Here is an 18,997-nt window from a genome sequence, read left to right as displayed (position 1 = left end):
GAACTGTGTTGAGGCCTCGGGGTGGCCACGTCCCCAGGCCACACAGCTTCAAATCCACAGGACTCAGGAATGTGACCCTCCCCACTTCCTGCAGGAGCCCCCCCACAGGGCCTCCAGCTGGGGCCACGAAGAGCAGGGCCCAGCTGGTCCTCAAGGCTGCCTCCTTGCACTGCTGCAGGCTTCTGAAGCAGGTCAAACCCAGGGGGCACTTCTGTGAAGGCCAGGCCACCCCACGTGAGAGCTGTAAGAAGGGGCATCGGGGGTGGGGGCGGGGGCACTTACGGATACAGCGCAACGACACCACCACCTTGGAGGAGCAGGTCTCACTGGAAAAAAAAACAAAGGAACACCTGAGTCACCACAAGGGGGCGTGCCAGACTCTTCTGAGCTCCTGGGGAGGGGCCAGTACCGATGGCAGGCGGGGGCTGGGGGTCCCTGGATAACTCCCTTGGCCTCCCTGTGGCCATCGGGGCGATGAGGCAAGCATGCAGGCTGAACGCCATTAGCTGTAAATTGGTAGGTTGCAGTGTCCCCACTGTTTAGGTGGACAGCAAACGTGATGCCACCAGCAGAGGACGGCACTCCTGGACCCAGAGAGCAGGTGCACACAGCAGGCGCGGCTGAAGTGGCTGAGGCGTACATGAACCGTCGATGAAGTGCAGCTTCAGAAGTGTCCGCTTCCCACGAGCTCCCATCATGCCCACGCAAATTCGCCAAAGCAGAACCAGCTGTGGGGCCGAACACCTCGGACACAGGGCTCTCACTCTGGGGTACCAACTCAGGTCGGGGAGAGGGGCCGGTGAGGAGGAAGCCCACCGCCACACTAGCTTTCATATCCATGGAGACACATTACAGAGTACGTGGGAAACGCGATGAAATGATACCTCTGCTTTGATGTAAAACAGAATGAAATGTGGAGCCAATGCGATAGATCAACTGGCTAATCCTTCACCTGCAAGTGGACACTGGTTCAAGTCCTGCTGCTCCATTTCCCATCCAGCTCCCTACTTATGGCCTAGGAAAACAGTGGTGGATGGTTCAAAGCCTTGGGGCCCTGCATCCGCATGGGAGACCCAGAAGAGGCTCCTGGTTCCTGGCTTCAGACCAGCTCAGCTCTGGCTGTTGTAGCCATGTGGAACGTGAACCAGTGGATGGAAGCTTTCTATCTGTCTGTCCTTCTCTCTGTAAGCCTGACCTTTCCAGCAACAATAAAGTAAGTCCTTAGGAAAACCAGAATCTGTGCATATGAGAAGGAGCCAAAGAGCTTGTGGAAAATGTGAATTATAAAATCCATGCAAGGTATCACAGGGCTACAATCCAACACATCACACCTGAGAACTACACCTGCTGCCAGAGCGATGCCTCAGTGTCTTGTGTGAGTGCCTAGTGGGGATGGCTGGCATTCAATACCCGGCTCTGTTCAGACCCTCGCTTCCTTAAATGGCTTGTGTTCTCTGTTTCCCGATTAGGGGTCTTCTGACTCCAGGTGGCCTTGAACATGCAAACTTGTATGACCAACTTCTGCCATAGCGCTTGGATGACCCAGACCATCTCTGTGTGGATCCCACACCTCGGGGGGGGGGATGCCTTTTACCCAAACGATGTCCCACTCCAGCAGGAAGTAGCCAGAAGACACCGATGCCCTTTACCCCTATGGAAGTAGGAGGTGGGATTTAAAGAGGGGGTCTGAGACCTTCCAGGCCTGCTGAGGTCATGGCCACACCTCCAGGTGGGCGGCACAAGCATTGCCCAGCCATTTCCTAACTGGTTAAGAGACCTACAGGAACATCTTACCTGTAGGTTCCCAGCAAGGAGGGGTCAGGGAACACTTAAAACCCCAAGAGCCTTCCTCAAACCCGTGCTGTCTCTCCCTCCCCTTTTGAGAGGTCCCCCACCTCCCGGCTTTGTCTCTGGAGGTGCTTCCCCTTCCCTGCTCACCTGGTCCCTTCACAAATAAACTTTTCTGTCCACAAAAGGAAAAAAATATCCATACATGGATGCCAAAAATGTTTTTCTTAATTTTCAAGATGTATTAACTGGGGAGAAAAAAAGAGGAAGGGTCTTCCATCCACTGGTTCACTCTTGAAAAGCCTACAGCAGCTGGAGGTGGGCCTGGCCGTAACCAGGAGCCTGGAGATCTAACTGGCTCTCCCACATGGGTGGCAGGGCTGTATAGCTTTGCAATGCCTTCCACTGCTTTCCTAAGCATATTTCCAGGCAACTGGATCGGAAGCAGCCCTCTGATCCAGGGAGCTGGCATCACAAGTGGCAGCTTAATGTACTGCACCCAACAGCGGCCCTCTCAAAAATGCTTGAAGGCAAAACAAACATGTTCTTTGTGCAACACTGCAGGAACTTTTAAAGTCCCTCTGCACACTGGGGATCTCAAAGCAATCTGTAGCTCTATCCAGAAGTCGCTGGAAACTTCTGGGATCACATGACTGATGTTTCCGGGAAAAAGTAATGTCACCAAATCAAACCAAAGTGACCCCGGGGAGTGCTCAGGCTCCCCAGGCTCAACATGGAGAAGAAACTCCAGTGCCTGCGCCCCAGTGGTGCACAGCCCAAGACAAGCAGTCCCGTGGCACCCAGAACCGGCCCAGCACTGCCCACTGCGGCTGCTTGTCCTGTGGCCCTCACTCCTGAGCATTAGTCAGATCACTGTAGGCATGAGCCTGGGCGAGACCCAGGCCAGCCCACTCCCAAAATCAGGACTGCATTCACACACAGGGCCCTGGTCCAAACTGCAACATGACGCCTTGGCCTCCCTCCATCCTGGCTAGCCCCAGCGGCCGGGCTATCTTCCTCCAGAGCAGCGGAGACTGGTTCCACTCTAAGCACCTTCCAGAAAATCCACAGCCACCCATGCTTCCCACCCTGCATGCTGGGCCCGCCCACAAGCCACCCAAGTCCAAGCCCTCCTTAGCCCTCTCACAGGCATGATGGCAGGTGCCATCCCAGGCTGACTCTGGCTGCGGGGCCCTGACAACATCCTGCAAACACATCTTGCTAACAGGGGACATTTTCCTAGAATCCTTACATCCAGCAGGGACATCCCCCTGTGGAAACCACCAGGATCTGGGGTGCAGCTGACTTTCAGAGTGGGGGCCACCCCAAGTGAGCTCCAAGACTCTGAACAAATTGTGCACACAACAGGTAAAGCTACGCTCTCCCGATCTCCACGCCTCCAGCGGAGGCTGCCAGAATCCGCAGGCCAGACAATGACCTCCTCTTTCCTCCAAACCATCAGCCACCGTGTGAGTTCCCAAGGTGCTTGCCAAGGACTGCAGCCTCCCTGCCCTGCCCCCAGCCCTCCCCGCTCTGGGTCTCCTGGATTTTTCTTGGCTCCCGATTTCCTGTGTAACTGAGAAAAACAAAAAACCAGTCAGCATTTTGCAGGAGCCCAGGAGCTGTGTTTAAGCTCTCCTGGGGCAGGCGAACCAGAGCCTGCTGTCTGCAAGGAGCACCTGGTGGTGCGTCCCCTGTCTCCCCAGGGCTAGCCCCGAGGCATTCCAGCGGCAGCAGGCTGTGGCAGAGCCACCAGAAATGCAACCCTGCTCCCAGTCTCCAGCCAGGGGGCAGGTGGAATGCTGTGGGGAGTCTGCTGCTTGCCCTTCCCTAAATGTGGCACCCAGCACCTGGCTGGCAGGGGGCCGAGGGCCATCCCCTTGAGGTGAGTGATGGGGACCCGGAGTGAGGGAGGAGTCTGTGCCATCACAAAACATTCAGGGAGCAGCAAAGCTCCTGCAAACATCTGTTTGTTCAGGTCTCCTGCCCAAACCGTTCAGCCATCCATCCCAAGGCCCATGGACGGCCCTGGTTCATTTCCACCCCCGGGACATGTACTGGACGCTCCCAGAGCCGGAAGTCAGCTTAACAGAGCAGGTGCAGGGAATCTTCGTGCCATCGACCCTTCCCTGGCTCCCCAAGCCCAGATCTGCCCACTCCTCACGTGGCATCGATGACTGCCCGAGGTGACCGGGACAAAGCAGACCAAACACCCCAGCCGCCCGCACAGGTTCCTGGGAAATCCTCAAATCCCCGGCACTCCCCCAGAAAGAGCAGGTGAGCTCTGGGGGCACCCTGAGAATACCCTCCGATGCCCTCGAGGTCTGGAGAGAAAAGGAGTGGAATCCCATTTCAGAGACGGGGGGCAGCAGAGGCTGCGCCAACCCACCTGTCTCTCCGTGAGGAACAAAGCCAGCAAGCCTGCCCCGGTAGACCCTGATGTCCTCCGGGGCAGCCAGGCGCCAGCACACGGGGACAGGGACGCCTGCGGGGTCCCCGCACGTACGTACCTGTGGTAGAGCTTCTGATACAAGTCCCCGGTGCTGGCACTCAGGTTGAGCTTCATGAAACTGGTGGCCCCACTGTCATCGGCGATCCCATCAGAAGAATAAAAACTGCTCCTGGAAAAGACCCAGAACCCTTGTCTCCAAGAGGGGCCAGGCTGCCAGCCATCACAGATTCCCTGGTTTCTCCCTGGAATCAGAGAAAACCTTGGCGTTTAGGAAAACCAAAGCACATAGATTCAAAGCAGCGACCTTCGAAAGGAGCTGAACGTCTGAGTCAGGATAAAGAAAGGAAGATGGTGGGGGAGGTGGGGAGATGTGCTGGCATAGCAAGCTAAGCCTCTGCCGGCCGGGCCAGCATCCCATGTAGGCGCTGGTTTGAGTCTCAGCGGTTCCGCTTCCTATCCAGCTCCCTGCTTGTGGCCTGGGAAAGCAGTCAAGGACGACCCAAAGCCTTGGCACCCGGGATCTGTGTGGGAGACCCAGAAGAAGCTCCTGGTTTCAGAGCAGCCCAGCTCTGGCCATTGAAGCCATTTGGGCGAGTGAACCAGTACAAAGATCTTTCTGTCTCCCCCTCCTCTCTCTGTAGCTCTTTCAAGTAAAACACACAATTCTTTAAAAAGAAAAAAGAAGAAATGAAGACAGTAGGGGATGCGTGTGTGCACGCATTGCACAAGGGGTGCAGGTGTCCGACCACCCCCAGATGGGGCGGGGTGGCGGTGCCACTGTGCCATCCACCCTGAGGGGGGGTCAAGTGGCTTTCTGCATCACTCGTCAGTTAAGGTGCAACATGACAATCAGACCAAGCAGGGTTCACTTTGAAAGTTGCTACACGTGACAGAACTTGGAAAAGCATGACAAACAATTAAAAAAAAAAAGGCATAAAATCCTACATCATCTTATAAGATGCATTTTTATTGGAAAGTCAGATATACAGCGACGAGAAAAGACAGAGAGGAAGACCTACCGTCTACTGACTCACTGCCCAAGCGGCCCCAACAGCCGGAGTTGAGCTGCTCTGAAGTCAGGAGCCAGGAGCCTCTTCTAGGTCTCCCATGTGGGTGCAGGGTCCCAAGGCTCTGGGCCGTCCACCATTGTTTCCCAGGCCACAAGCAGGGAGCTGGATGAGAAGTGGTGCTGTCCAGATATGAACCAGTGCCCATATGGGATCCCGGCACGTTCAAGGCCAATATTTTAGCCACTAGGCTATTGTGCTGGGCCCATAGATGCATTTCTAAGGAAACCTTTTTAAAGACTCTGTGTGGAGCAGTCTGGACATGTCTGGGTGTCACACGGGCCACCCCACCCATGACTGTGGCTTGGGCATATACTTGTACGGGATTCAGGGGCTGAGTGGGTAGAACTCCACCTCGCTCTGGGGGACAATCAGGCTGAGTCCTCAGGGTTCAACCTGCTGCCTTTGTAAGAGGAAGAGACCAGAAGGAACACACGGCTGTGCTCCCCGTCTCTCACCACGTCACACACATACACACACACTATGACCTTGGGACCATTCCGGGAAAAAGACCAGCATCAGATGTGGGTCCCTGACCCCAAATAAACTCAGCAACTCACCCAGCCTGCAGTGCTAAGAGTTCCCCGCAGAGGGCGTTCCTGGGAGTCACAGTCAGCAAGGGTGTTTTTGTACTTGGGCCAGGCTGCCCCTCCACTGCCAGAGGCTCCACCCTGGCTGGGAGGCCCAGGCCTGCACCTGAGACCCTGGGCATTCTAAAGTGTTCCCACAAGCAGAGCAGGCTGGCAGACCCGTGCTTCTGGGGCAGATGGAGGTAGACAGAGCGGGCGATGGGGGCCGTGGTGGTGTACTCACTTGTAGCCCATGTCCTGGCACGCTGCCCGCCCATAGTTTTCATTCCAGCCGTCTTGGCACACGGGGTACCAGGAATTCCTCTGAGATGAATAGACCTGAAGGATGAAGTTCGGACCGTAGAGGCGAACTGCACGAGAAGGGAGGCGCTGCGTGAGCATCGCGTGGCTCTGCGGCTCTCCCCCAGCCCATACCACGTGGTCCTCACTGCCACGCCAGCCCCAGGCTGTGGTCACACATTAAAATGCCTGCTTTATGCAAAAACATTCAAAGCAGGGGGTTAAGCGAAAGCTCACTGCAGCACACAGCCCAGCGACCCAACGCCCACCTGCAGGTGAATGAGCAAGACATGCTGGCAGACTCCTTGCCCACACAGGGGAGGCAACTCTGCTCTGGGCACCCTGGGAAGCCCCGTGGTCCACAAGGGCACCCTGGGACACCCCCTCCCAGAGCCCCATGTGCCACCACGCCCACGCAGAGGGCAGAGGGCTCGGTGTGCACAGCGCATCTGCGTCATGCCACAGGAGGAGGAGCCCCAGGGCTGCCCAGAGAACGGCCGTCAGTCAGGGACATCCGCAGTGGGCTCAGAGAAGATAAACAGACACTGCTGCCTTTATTCAAACAGCTGCTGGAAGGGGCAGACTCGGCCCTGGCCAAGACAGGTGGTGAACACGCATCTGTGTGATGAGTATACGGAGTATATGTGTGTAATGTGCAGTTCGTGTGTGTGGTTTGTGTGTGGCATGCGGTAAGCAGGTATGGAATACAAAGCATTGTGTATGTGGGCTGTGTGTACGGTGTGCCTGATGTACAATGTTACATGGTGTGTGACATGCAATGGGTTACATGTGTTATGTACGTGTGCATATGACGGCACAGTGGGGGAGACAACGTTTTTCATACCACACCATTTATATTCCCCAGACTTGGATCTACTGGGGTACACTCCACGTGACACAGGAGCATGGCAACACAGCTGGATCTCTGCCACACTGTTCACCCCGGAAATGTGACTTAGGAAATCGGGGCCCGACATGGCGCCCCTAAGGCAGAGCCAGGGAAGCACGGGAGCCCTGAGTGAGTCACGGGAGGGAGGCCGCTGTCTTACCAGCACCTGCGGGTTTGTGGGTTTTACATCAAACCCCAAGGGGTTGGCAGTGGGGAGCCGGGAAGGCCACCTAGAGGCTTCTGGGTGGTGCTCCTGACCCTGCAGTTGAGAAATGTCTATTTTTCAAGGACAGTGTTGCCTTGTGAACATGCCAGGCTGTGTGAGTGTGTGTGTGTGTGTGTGTGTGTGTATGTGTCCCACGCCCTGGCCATCGATGACCTGACCCCAGGGGCAGCCAGCAGGAGGGGCCAGCTCCAGGCTGGCGCAGAGCGCACAGGCCAGCACGGGACAGGGCATGGCGCTTTCCTCCGATCAGTGAGCACAGGCGCTTGTGAGCCGTGCCGCAGTGCACAATGAGGACCCTGGCTCACAGACAAGGGGGCCGTGGGCTCAGCTCTGGCGGCAGGATTTCTTAGTGTGCTTCTCATCCCGAGTCCTGCTCGGGCTCAGCCACTCTCGCAATGTCCTTCAAAGAGGAAGAGAAGCCAGTGCAAGCCACAACCAAGGCAGCTGGTGAAGTTCTGGCACAGCAGTCAAGCTGCCACCTGCAACACCACTGCCCGTGTGAACACTAGTTCAAATCCCGGCTGCTCAGCTTCTGTTCCAGCTTCCTGCTAATGTGCTTGGGGGAGGGCAGCAGATGAGGTCAGGGGTCTTGGGGCCTGGTACCCACATGACAGGAGTTCCAGGCCCCTGGCTTTAACCTGGTCTAGCTTTGGCTATTGTGCCCATCTGAGGAGTGAACTACTGCCCAAAGATCTCTCTCTCTTCTTCAAATAAATAAATATATTTTGTATCAACAGCCATAATGAGATATCACTAATACCTGTTAGATCGGCTGTTATAAAAACAGCAGTAAGTACTGGCAAGGGCATGGAGCAGAGAAGCCCAATGCTCCGTTGGTGGGAAAGAGCCAGCACAGGTGTACTGCGGTTGTTCGGAGATTCCTCAGAAAGGTCCAGATGGAATGCCTACTGCCCAGGGTGTCCCACCCCCTGCTGGCAGGAGCCACCCACTCCCCACGCCCTACGGCACGCATCACACCCGCCAAGACAAACCTCCACGGTGGGGGCCACAGAAAGGGGGAGGACATGATGCAGCCGAAAGTTAACTCAGCCACGGGAAGAGAGGAACTCTGGAGGACTTCAGGGCCCAGGAAGGAAGCCAGATGCAGAAAGACAAACGGCGGCAGGACCAAGCTGGGTCCACGGGAGATCCGGAAAGCCCAAGTCACAGACCCGGAGTGCAGCAGCGGGCACCAGGACCAGGGCAGCAGTGAGGGGAAGGTGCCACCAGGGAACACAAACTTGAGCAGGCAAATAGATGCCGGCTGGCCCCACCCCCCGGGGAGGCTAGAACACAACCCCGAGCCCAGGGGCTGGTCTGAAGGCCTTGGGTTGGGGAGTGGTCCAGGGCACCAGGGTTCGGTGCGGGGGACGCAGGTCCGCCAGTCACCCCAGTCACACCTGCCCCGGGGGGACCCCCGGCTGACTCACCACAGCGGTTCTCATCCTCCCCGTTGGGGCAGTGGAAGACGCCATCGCACCAGTTGGAGGGGCTGATACATATCCCTGAGGAGCCACACTCTATCCCAGAGCACCTGTTCTCCACTGGCAGGGGAGAGACACCCATCAGGCGGGGGAAGCCGCCACGGGGGCCCACTGGGAGGGGCTCCTCTTCATCTGGGGCAGGGGCAGGTGGCGTCACGGGGATCAAAGGATGACCCCGTGAGGTTCTGGCTCCCCTTCTGTGCCACTTCAGGAATGCCCAAGAGCAGAGGGCAAAAGGCAGAAGGCAGCAACAGCAGGTGCACGGGCATGGTCTTGCCCAGGCCCCAGCAGCCACTGCTGCATCTGGGATCCAGAGCCCAGGTGGGGGGACCTGTCCATCCCATTTCAGGTGGCCCTTAGCAGCATCCCCCAAACACTGGGAAGGTTCCAGCTTCTTCTCCCAAGGTGCATATTAACGCTAGAGAAACAGCCTGGAGTTTGGCATCCTTCCGACCTGCAGAAGGTGTGTCTACAAGACTCGGCAAAAGCTTAGGACAAACACAGAGGCCTCTGCACATCTGCCAGCCCCCAGGGCAAGGTGAGGTTCAGGCCTAAGAGATGACAGTGCAGCTGGAGGTGGCTGCCCAGCTCCCCCACTTACAGAAGTTCCAGAGCAGGCCAGCGATCAGCCCGGCCCCCACCAGGACGGCGCCCACGGCCAAGACGACCTCTGCGGGAGAGAGGAGAGCCACTCAGAGGCAGCCAGAGGTCACGCGTTCCCCTTCCACCCTGCCGTCCCTGTGGAGCAGCCTGTCGTGAACAGGCAGTGAAGGTGTGGGGACGCCAGGCCACAGCCTCGGGGCCTCGTCTGTGCTCAGAACCCTCGCGGCGGCGCGGTGGGCAGAAGCCCTCACACCGAACCCTTCCATTGTCGAGAGTCAGAGAACTCACTTGGCTGGAGCCCTGTGCGGGACAACAGAACCAAGGGCTGTGCAGGGACACTCACCCCCATCACGAGGTTGGAACGCCTTTTTTGTTAATACTTTTAAAAATTTATTTGAGGGGCTGGGGTGGTGGCACACAGGCTAATCCTCTGCCTGCAACCATTGGCATCCCATATGGGCACCAGTTCTCATCCCAGTCACTGCACTTCTGGTCCAGCTCCCTGCGTATGGCCCGGGAAAGCAGCAGAGGACGGCCCAAGGATGGTCTCCCACATGGGAGACCCCGAAGAAGCTCCTGGCTCCTGGCTTAAAACTGGATTAGCTCTGGCCACTGCAGTCATCTGGGGAGTGAACCAGTGAATAAAAGATCTTTCTCTCTGTAAATCTGCCTTTCCAATTAAAATAAATAAATCTTTTTTTAAAAATGGGAAAATGTAGTAATTAAAACATGAAATTAGAAACAAACTTTGTTGCAGATAACAGCTTGCCTGCTGACTTAGGGCTATTGAATTGGGTCTCCTGGACTCTCATCTGGAGCAGGGTGCCACAGGAGTGCCCGATTCTACCTGGGATGGCCGGGCCCGGGCCCCTTGTAAATGAGCTAAATCCTCACCTTGCAAGCCCCACTTGCAAGAGCCACTTGAATCTCCACTTCCCACCCAGCTCCCTGCCTGTGGCCTGGGAAAGCAGTCAAGGACAGCCCAAAACTTTGGGCTCCTGCACCCAAGTGGGAGACCTGGGAGAAGATCCAGGCTCCTGGCTTTGGATCTGCTCAGCTCCAGCCATTGCGGCCATTTAGGGAGTGAACCAGCAGATGGAAGATCTTTCTCTCTGTCTCTCCTTTGCTCTGTAAATCTGACTTTCCAATGAAAAACTAAAAATGCAAAACCCCAGATGGGGATGCAGACCCTCCTGACAGAAGCCCCAGACAAGGCACTCCTCCACAGGGGTGAGGCCCACTGGCTGCCAGCTGTTCCCCAGGCTTGCCCATCACAGCTGGAGCCCACCCTGGGGTGCGCTGCCGCCGAGCGGGCCCTTGGCTGGCAGGGCGTCAGCTAACAAAGACGGGGATTTCTCCACCCAGCACTGACGACAGCTTGGCTCACAGGCAGGGGAGGAGGGAACCAGCAGCATCCCTGACCCACAAGATGGCAGCAATGGTTCAGCTGACCCCCTACCCAGGTTAGAAACCGCTCAGCCAGACGCTGACAACTGTCCCTGTGGTCAAAGGCACCCCAATCAAGAACTGTGGCCCTGCACCGCTCAGCTTCCCTCTGGAACAGGCACTGAGGCCAAGTACCACTCCCCATCTGGGTCAGAGAGGCACAGGGCGGGAGAGGGGAGAGACTGCCACCATGGGAAGGAGGGCGGTGGCCAGAGGGGTCATAAAAGCACCACCTATGGGGCAGAGGAAGTGGCAGGCCTGGGCAGGGAGACAGGGCTCCAGCGGCACAGGCTGCAGCAAGACAGTCGGCACAAAGCTGTTTTCTTCTTTGTGTGTAACCATGCAAGGCTTGGACACCTGCCTTCCCTGGGGTACCACAAAAGCACAGTCGGAGCAAAGCTCTTCAGCTTGACCACCGCCCACGCTAAGCTGCAGCGGGGGGCTGGCAGCGTGGACACTGCCCAAGTTAAAAGCCAAGAGACAGGGCACGGGGCTGCGTCTGGAGAGCTGAGGGGCAGCAGCGTGGCAGGCAAGAGAGTCAGATGGCGAAGGCGCCCGGCAGGGAGAGAGGTAAGAGCGACGGAAGAGGTGTCGGGGAGCTGGAAGGCCCTACAGCCACTGGCAGGGTCATCCACAGCGGCTGGGTGCATGGTGCCATGGCCATGCCTTCCACCACACCTGCCTCTAGAAATCACACCAGAAGCCAGAAGCACAGAGAAGCTCACGGGGTCACACCCCACCGGCAGGTGGAGGGCAGGGCAGACCAGGGTGGTGGTGGGGGATGGCTCCAGAGGCCACAGACTCAGTCCTGGGAAACACGTGCAAAGACGCCTACTTGCGGAACACAGCAAGCGGGAGCTGGACCTCCTGAGGACCACGGGCGTCGTGGCCTGCGTGGTGACCTGCGGAGCATACTGTGGGACCGTGGGCGGGTAGTACTGAGCCGGGTACTCGGCGTAGGCCTGGGGAGCCACCGGGGGCGGGCGGGCATATAAGTCTTCCGATTGGTAGCCATGGTTTTCGTAGTAAGGCCCAACGCCTGGGGCTGGCCCCTGCGAACAGAAAGAGAAGACAGGTCATGGGACACTCCAGCCTGCAGGAAGGCAGACACACCCCACATCACGCCACGTTTCCAACGAGGCATGGACTAGGCACCGTGTGTGCAGCTAAGCGGGCCCCACCGCCATCAGGCAGCAGACTTGTGTGGGTGAGAAGTAACCAGTGGTTCAGCTGTCAGCATCTCTGTTCCTGACGGCTCAAACTTCAGCAGGAAAAGAGTGCTAGATAAAGACGGGAAAGACGTTCGGGTGAGCCACCGCTTGGGACACGCCAAGCCCGTCACAAAGTCTGACGTCAGGACCTGGCTCTAGCCTGAATTCCGGCTCCCTGCTCATGCGTGTCCCAGCGAGCAGCAGGCCATGGCTCGAGCACGTGGCTCCCTGCCACCCACACGGGAGAGCCCAGTGCAGTCCGGCTCCCAGCTTCGACCTGGCCCGGCGGTTTCACGGACGGTGAAAACGCTGTTCTTCACGCCAGCTGATCTAGCTTTCTGTCGCATTTGCCATGAACTTTCTGAAGTTTTCTTACGTGTGGCCACCCTCCCAGACAGGTCACACTCACTCAGCAGCCAGGATCGGCAGACCCTGGCACGGTTCCCACGTAGGGGTTGTAGTCAGGAAACCCGTGTACACACAATATGAGCTCCTGTGCACACGGCCTGGAGACCCAGCGCCTCTCTCCTTTCTCCTTTTTTTAAAGATTTGCATATTTATTTGAGAGGCAGCGACAAAAGGAGAGAAAGATGGCCCACGTACTGGTTTACTCGTCAGACGGCTACAACAACCTTAACTGGACCAGGTCGAAGCCAGAAGCTTCTTCCAGGTCTCCCACATGGGTTTGAGGATCCAAGCTTTTCCCAGGTACGTGAGCAGGGAGCCGTACTGGAAGTGGAACAGCCGAGACTCGAACCAGTCCCCACATGCGATGCTGGCATCACAGGCAGCAGCTTCACCTGACTGGCACACTTCTACCGAGCCTCATCCTTCCAGTGAGTTTTCAGGTTCAGGTGCACACACACACACACACACACACACACACACACACGGGGAAGCAGCCCTGGCCCAGCTCCATGCTTAGGAGGCCCCTCCCCTCTCCACTGCCTTCCTAAGCTCCCGTTCCCAAGGCCCAGCCTCCCTGCACTCCTGATCCAGCCTGTGCAGTTCGTTTCCCATCTTCTGTTGACCTCTGAGGGGCTCACAGGCTAGCTGGTCTGAGCACAGCAACTTCCAACAGGGTCTCCAGGCAAGCTGAGTCAAAGAAGGAGCACAGGGTAGCACCGTGGGGCAGTGGGTAAAGCTGCGGCCTGCAGATGCCAGCATCCCATAGGAGCACCGGTTCGAGTCCTGGCTGCTCTACCTGTGATCCAGCTCCCTGTTCATGTGCCTGGGAAAGCAGCAGAGAATGGCTCGAGGACTTGGGACCCTGGACCCATGTGGGAGACCCATAGGGGCTCATGGTTCTGGCTTCAGCCCAGCACAACCCTGGCCTTTGTGGCCATGTGGGGAGTGAACTAGCAAATAAAAGATCTTTCTCTCTGTGTCTCTCCTTCTCTGTAAAAATCTATCTCTCAAATAAAAATAAATAAATTTTCTTTAAAATTCCTTGGGAGGGCCCAGTGCAATGGCTCAATGGATAAATCCTTGCTTAGCAAGCACCAGTTCATATCCCGGCTGCTCCATTTTCTATCCAACTAACTCCCTGCTTGTGACCTGGAAAAGCAGTCAAGGACGGCCCAAAACTTGGGGACCCTGCAACCATATGGGAGACCCGGAAGGAGCTCCGGGATCCTGACTTTGGATTGTTTCAGCTCCAGTCATTGCAGCCACCTGCGGAGTGGACCAACAGACGGGAAGATCTTTGTCTCTCCTCTCTGTATATCTGCCTTTCCAATAACAGTAAATAAATCTTTTAAAAATTTAAAAGTCCATGGGAAATGAAATAAAAAAGATAAATGCATACTGGTACCCCAAAATTCTAAAATCAGAAACTTCAAGAAAAACGCATTTTGTGGGGAAAAAAAGTGCCTGCATGTTTTCCTGTGAGATCTACAAAATCTCTTTCTGACCACAAACCCTGCTAACTGAACTTCTTTCAGGTGTGTGACGAGCAGTAAGGGGCACAGAGGTGACGGTGCCACTCTGGATGCCCACATGGCACAGCAGACGACCAGGGCTTGAGGTTCCATTTCCAGTTCCTGCCAACATACACACAGAGCTGGTGACGCCTCCACATGGGGGTCCCAAGGACGGCCATGCGAGACCTGGATGAATTTTCCACCTCCTGCCCCGGCCTTGGCTGTTGTGGGCATCTGGGGGCAACGCACCAACAGACAGAAGATCCCTTCTCTTTCTCTTAAATTCATTTCTTTATTCGATGGGGAGATTTACAGAGAGAAGGCGAGAGAGCGATTATCTTTCCTCTGCTGGTTCACTCCCCAGATGACCACAACAGCTGAGGCTGAGGTATCCGGAGCCAGGAGCCAGGAGCTTCCTCCAGGTCTCCCACATGGGTGCAGGGGCCGAGCCCTTGGGCCGTCCTCTGCTGCTCTCCCGGTAGATTAGCTGAGCAGGAAGTGAGGCAGCCAGGATAAGAATTGGTGCCCATGTGGGATGCTGGCTTTTGCAGGTAGACAATTAGCCTGCTGGGTCTGGTGCAATGGCCTAGTGGCAGAAGTCCCCACCTTGCATCTGCCAGGATCCCATATGGCACCAGTTCGAGCGCCGGCTGCTTCACTTCCCATTCAGCTCCCTGTTTGTGACCTGGGAAAGCAGCCGGGATGAGCCAAAGCCTTGGGACCTTGCATCCAAGTGGAAGACCCAGAGGAAGTTCCTGGCTCCTGGCTTTGGATGGGCTCAGCTCCAGCCATTGCAGCCACTTAGGGAGTGAACCAGCAGATGGAAGATCTTGCTTTCTGTCTCTCTTTTTCTCTCTGTAAATCTGCCTTTCCAATAAAATAAATAAATCTTAAAAAAGAAAGATTATCCTGCTACGCCACCGTGGCAGCCCTGAGAGTCTTTCTCTGCTCAGCTCTCCCTGGCTCTTTGTCTTTGCCTTTCAGAGAAATCAAATGAATTAATATTTTCAGAAGGAGGAAGTGGTCAGATAGAATGGGGAACCAAGAATGGGACCTGTTTCCTAGGAGGCAGGCTCCTGAGAGAGGGTCTGCCCGTCCGGCTTTTCCCAGGCTGTTGGCACCTTTGGTGCCCCATGCAAGCTCTGGTCCCTCTTCCCTCTCTCTATCCCTGGACATCAGCCCTGTGCCCGCCCCACCCTGGGCAGGGGGGAGGAGGCCAGGGTGCGAGCAGGCATTACCCGCTTCTGCTAACTGCAATGGCAACCACCTGCGGCTGCCACGGAGGCTTGCTCCTCCCTGCGCTGCCCGACCCAGGCGTTCCCAGCACCCAGCCCTGGGCAGTGCGATGGGGTCTGCTCCTGGGACTAGGCCAGAGGAATACAGAAAACAGGCAAGCCAGAAAGGTAACGATTAACCACTCACCGAGTTTACAGCCATCCTGATCGTATCAGCAACATCAGGTAAGGCGAGGTATGCGGGCGTTCAAGATGACCTGTGAGAAAGAATGACAAGATTGTAATCATTCTCTACCGGAGGATTCCAGGCGGAAGTTCCTTGCGCTGGAGCGAGCTGCAGCTTTTCCCTCGACTTGCACCCCCTTTCCCAGCTCTGCACACCTAAGCGGCCCAGGGCTTGGCTGTACAGGATGCTTCAAAACATTGGTGAGAGGCAATTAAAACGTTGGTTTGTTTAAGTGCAAATTATTTTCAAAAGCCCTGCACAGGCATTTGCTTTGTTTTGTTTCATAATACACATTTCCATGCCCTTGCTGAAGTCCCTACAGCTGCATGGATTGCACCAGGAATTTATAGCAGAAGTCCCAAGGAGTCCAGACTTGCCCGGGGGAGGGGGAGAGGGTTCAGTTTTAACTGCTGTGACAGGGAGAGCCTAGCCTTGAAGTCCACCACCTGGGAAGGGCTGCCCAGCCCACACCTCCCCTACCCCAAGCTCAGGCCTGCAAGTCCTGTGCCCCAAACAGGCTCTCCCTGGGACGCTACCACTTCCTTCACAGGGACCAGACCCAGCGCCAGGGAGCCTGTCAGCTCACCAGGTTTAGCACAGGTCGGGCTCCGGCAGCACCTCCTAGACAGCTAACTGAACCTTCTGGAAGTCCCAGTCTCAACCATCAACACCGTTCAGTTGAGGATTTATTCAGGGAGGGTGTGAAATGAGCAAAGGCAGTGGATGCTGGTCCCTGTAGAACCGGGCAGGTGTGTGCGTGGCAACTGCCACCCCGCATGTCGTGTAGGGCTTCACAGCAGAAAAGGGTCCCTCTGGATTTTCCGGTGTTATTCCTTCTTTTTCAGAGATTTATTTCTTCTTATTGGAAAAGCAGATTTACAGAGAAAAGGAGACACATAAAAAAACCTTCCGCCTGCTGGTTCACTCCTCAAATAACCACAGTGGCAGGAGCTGAGCCAATCTGAAGCCAGAAGCTTCTTCTGGGTCTCCTATGAGACTGCAGGGCACCAAGGACTTGGTCCGTCCTCCACGCTTTCCCAGGCCACAAGCAGGGGCCTGGAGCAGAAGTGGGATCAGCCAGGACATGAACCAATGCCCACGTGAAATGCCAGCACTACTGGTAGAGGATAAGCCTGTTGAGCAAATTGCCAGTCCCCAGGCTTTGGGACCGTCTAATGTGCCAGTCCCCAGGCTTTGGGACCGTCCAATGTGCCAGTCCCCAGGCTTTGGGACCGTCCAATGTGCCAGTCCCCAGGCTTTGGGACCGTCCAATGTGCCAGTCCCCAGGCTTTGGGACCGTCTAATGTGCCAGTCCCAGTCCCTAGGCTTTGGGACCGTCTAATGTGCCAGTCCCAGTCCTTAGGCTTTGGGACCGTCTAATGTGCCAGTCCCTAGGCTTTGGGACCGTCTAGCCCCTCTGTGTACTTGTTCATCAACTCCAGTTCAAGGTCATGGTCCTGGATAGTCTGTTTAGAACTTTTTTTTATTTTGGTCATCCTCGGAGCTTTTCTCTGGCTCCCTGATGGACTTGAGTGACCAAAGAGGATTTGAACAGAGGCTCTTGGAGCTCGCCCGATTCAGCCCCAAGAACAAGGAGGGACAGGAGCCTGGGCTGTGGTGGACGTCAGCGCTGGACAGCTCAGGGCCTGGCTGTCTGTCATCTGTTGAACATGGCCTGCGGTGGGTGCCAAGTGACAGCCAGCAGCCCAGCACAGCACGGCGCTGAAGCTCATGATGTCCACGACTGGACCCAGTGGCTGTGACCCAGGCTCCTGGTGCAGTGCTGCTTCCCCCTCTGCAGGTGTAACCACCAGGACCACTGGGAGCAGAAAGCCAATCGTTGCAGACTGCGTATCCCCTCCTGCCATTCTGGGAACTTGCGTTACATAAAGGTCATTCCGAAGCTGAGGAATGTTTAGCCAGCTAGCGGCTGAGGGAGAAGGGGCCAGGGCCCGTTTGCATTTCATCCACGTCCCCAAGCCGCCACGTGAGTCCACCAGCTCCCGAGGCTGGCCACGTCTCCAGCTCCTCAACACAGCCGGTGCAGAAGCATTCAACACACTGACTCGCAAAGCCAACAGCCAGCTAGGAGTCCACCTGTGAGCCCACTTGTCATCCCGGGACACCTCGCCGAGCAGGCCACAAAGCCCTCACCAGGTCACCTGTTTGCTCTTCGTGGGTGGTCGGACTGAAGGACCAAGACATGCAGAGTTTCACGATTTGGGACAGCAGGTGTTTGGCTTCGAACATGTCTCTAGCATCCCATACAAGAACTCCCAGAGTTCAATCCTACGCAGATCCCGGCTTCCTGCTAGTGTGCACCCTATGAGAGTCGCAGGGAGGCTTTGGGTCCCTGGCACCCCCATGCAGACCCAGATGGAGTTCCTGGCCCAGCCGCCCCCGTTGCAGGCATTTAGGGAGTGAAACAGAAGAGAGTAGACCCACACGATGAATCCTGCACGCCTGTGTCGTTAGCAGAGGGACACTGGTACCGTCCCCGTCGGGTTCACGGCCTCTGGCCAAGGCTCTTGCCCCTGGAGCTCCTCTGTCCTCAGCAGCTGCTCCCACCCGCAGCCCTGCGCCACCTCACCCAACACGGGTTGGACTGGAGTTTCAGGAAATGAACATTCTATCCCGCTTGGCAGCTTTCCCGGGAGCGGAGTCCTCTGAAAGGAAGGATGAATCAACACTCAGAACCCACACTCACTGCCCAGTCAAGATGCCTGGGCTGAGAGAGGAGAGGGAGGAAGGCAGGGAGCCGGAGCAGTCCTCGGACACTCCTATCTCATCCAGCCATCCCAGGGCCCACAAAAGAGTGGCCGCAAGTCCTCCGAGGGCCTGGGACCGGCTGGTGGGCACTCTGGGAGAGAATTCAAGTGTCATGAGACCTGCAGGTTCGAAAGCGGGAGGAGAGGTCCGGGAGGCCTGAGATGCGAAGGCAGACATGTCCAGGAAGACACAGGAAGTCACACTCATGTGCAAAATGGCCACTGCCACAACTGCCCAAGATAATGGACTGTACTGGCCGGCTTCTGCATGGACAGGGGGTGGCGCAACTAGGTGACATTCCCTCTTGTCACCTCTCTGCACCTGAGGCATCGTCCTTCCAGGGACAAACAGCAAAGGCGGCTGACGCGACGAACCCCTCCTGGGTGGCAGCCGGCTCCTCCTTTGGCAGTCCAGCCAGCCTCGCCTGCCCGGCTGATGCCATGCTCAACACCTGGCTGTCCACGGCCTCGGCACCGTGCCACTGTGGGACAGAAGTGCAGCCCAGCACACAGCGAGGTCATCGGTTCTCTTCCCATCGCTCTTGGCCTCCAGGGATCTCGGAGTCCGGCGGCGGCACAAGGGAAGCTGGCAGTTAGAACCCCGGCGCCAAGCACCTGCACTAAGCTCATCACGCAGGAAGGCGCTGCGATGCACCTGCAGGCAGGGGCCTGAGGAAGACTGCGCTGCCACCACCAGGGGGCTCTCCCCAGAGGGACTGACACCTCCCAGGAGGCCCTGCCGGCCTCGCCCCAGTTCCTTCTGCTTGAATGCCTCATTGTCCCAAGGAGAGGACAAACTTTTCAGGGCAGG

General features: G+C 56.7%; 1 protein-coding gene across 2 annotated transcripts in view; it reads right to left on the bottom strand.

Annotated features, from left to right (window-relative positions):
• Positions 1-18,997, bottom strand: part of TMPRSS2 (transmembrane serine protease 2) — a 29,031-nt gene that overhangs the window by 5,667 nt on the left and 4,367 nt on the right. For both annotated transcript variants that reach the window (XM_058661605.1, XM_058661606.1), the window contains exons 2-8: positions 15,380-15,449; positions 11,660-11,876; positions 9,377-9,445; positions 8,722-8,835; positions 6,121-6,247; positions 4,299-4,409; positions 283-326 (exon numbers count right to left, since the gene is read on the bottom strand). In XM_058661605.1, coding sequence (XP_058517588.1) covers positions 283-326; positions 4,299-4,409; positions 6,121-6,247; positions 8,722-8,835; positions 9,377-9,445; positions 11,660-11,876; positions 15,380-15,394 — 697 coding nt within the window. In that variant the 5' untranslated portion in view covers positions 15,395-15,449. The remainder of the gene's footprint in view (positions 1-282; positions 327-4,298; positions 4,410-6,120; positions 6,248-8,721; positions 8,836-9,376; positions 9,446-11,659; positions 11,877-15,379; positions 15,450-18,997) is intronic.

Source organism: Ochotona princeps, chromosome 3 (assembly GCF_030435755.1).
Source record: "Ochotona princeps isolate mOchPri1 chromosome 3, mOchPri1.hap1, whole genome shotgun sequence".
NCBI lineage: Eukaryota > Metazoa > Chordata > Mammalia > Lagomorpha > Ochotonidae > Ochotona > Ochotona princeps.
The sequence above is the reverse complement of the archived record's forward strand: the minus strand, read 5'-3'. Positions and strand labels throughout refer to the sequence as shown.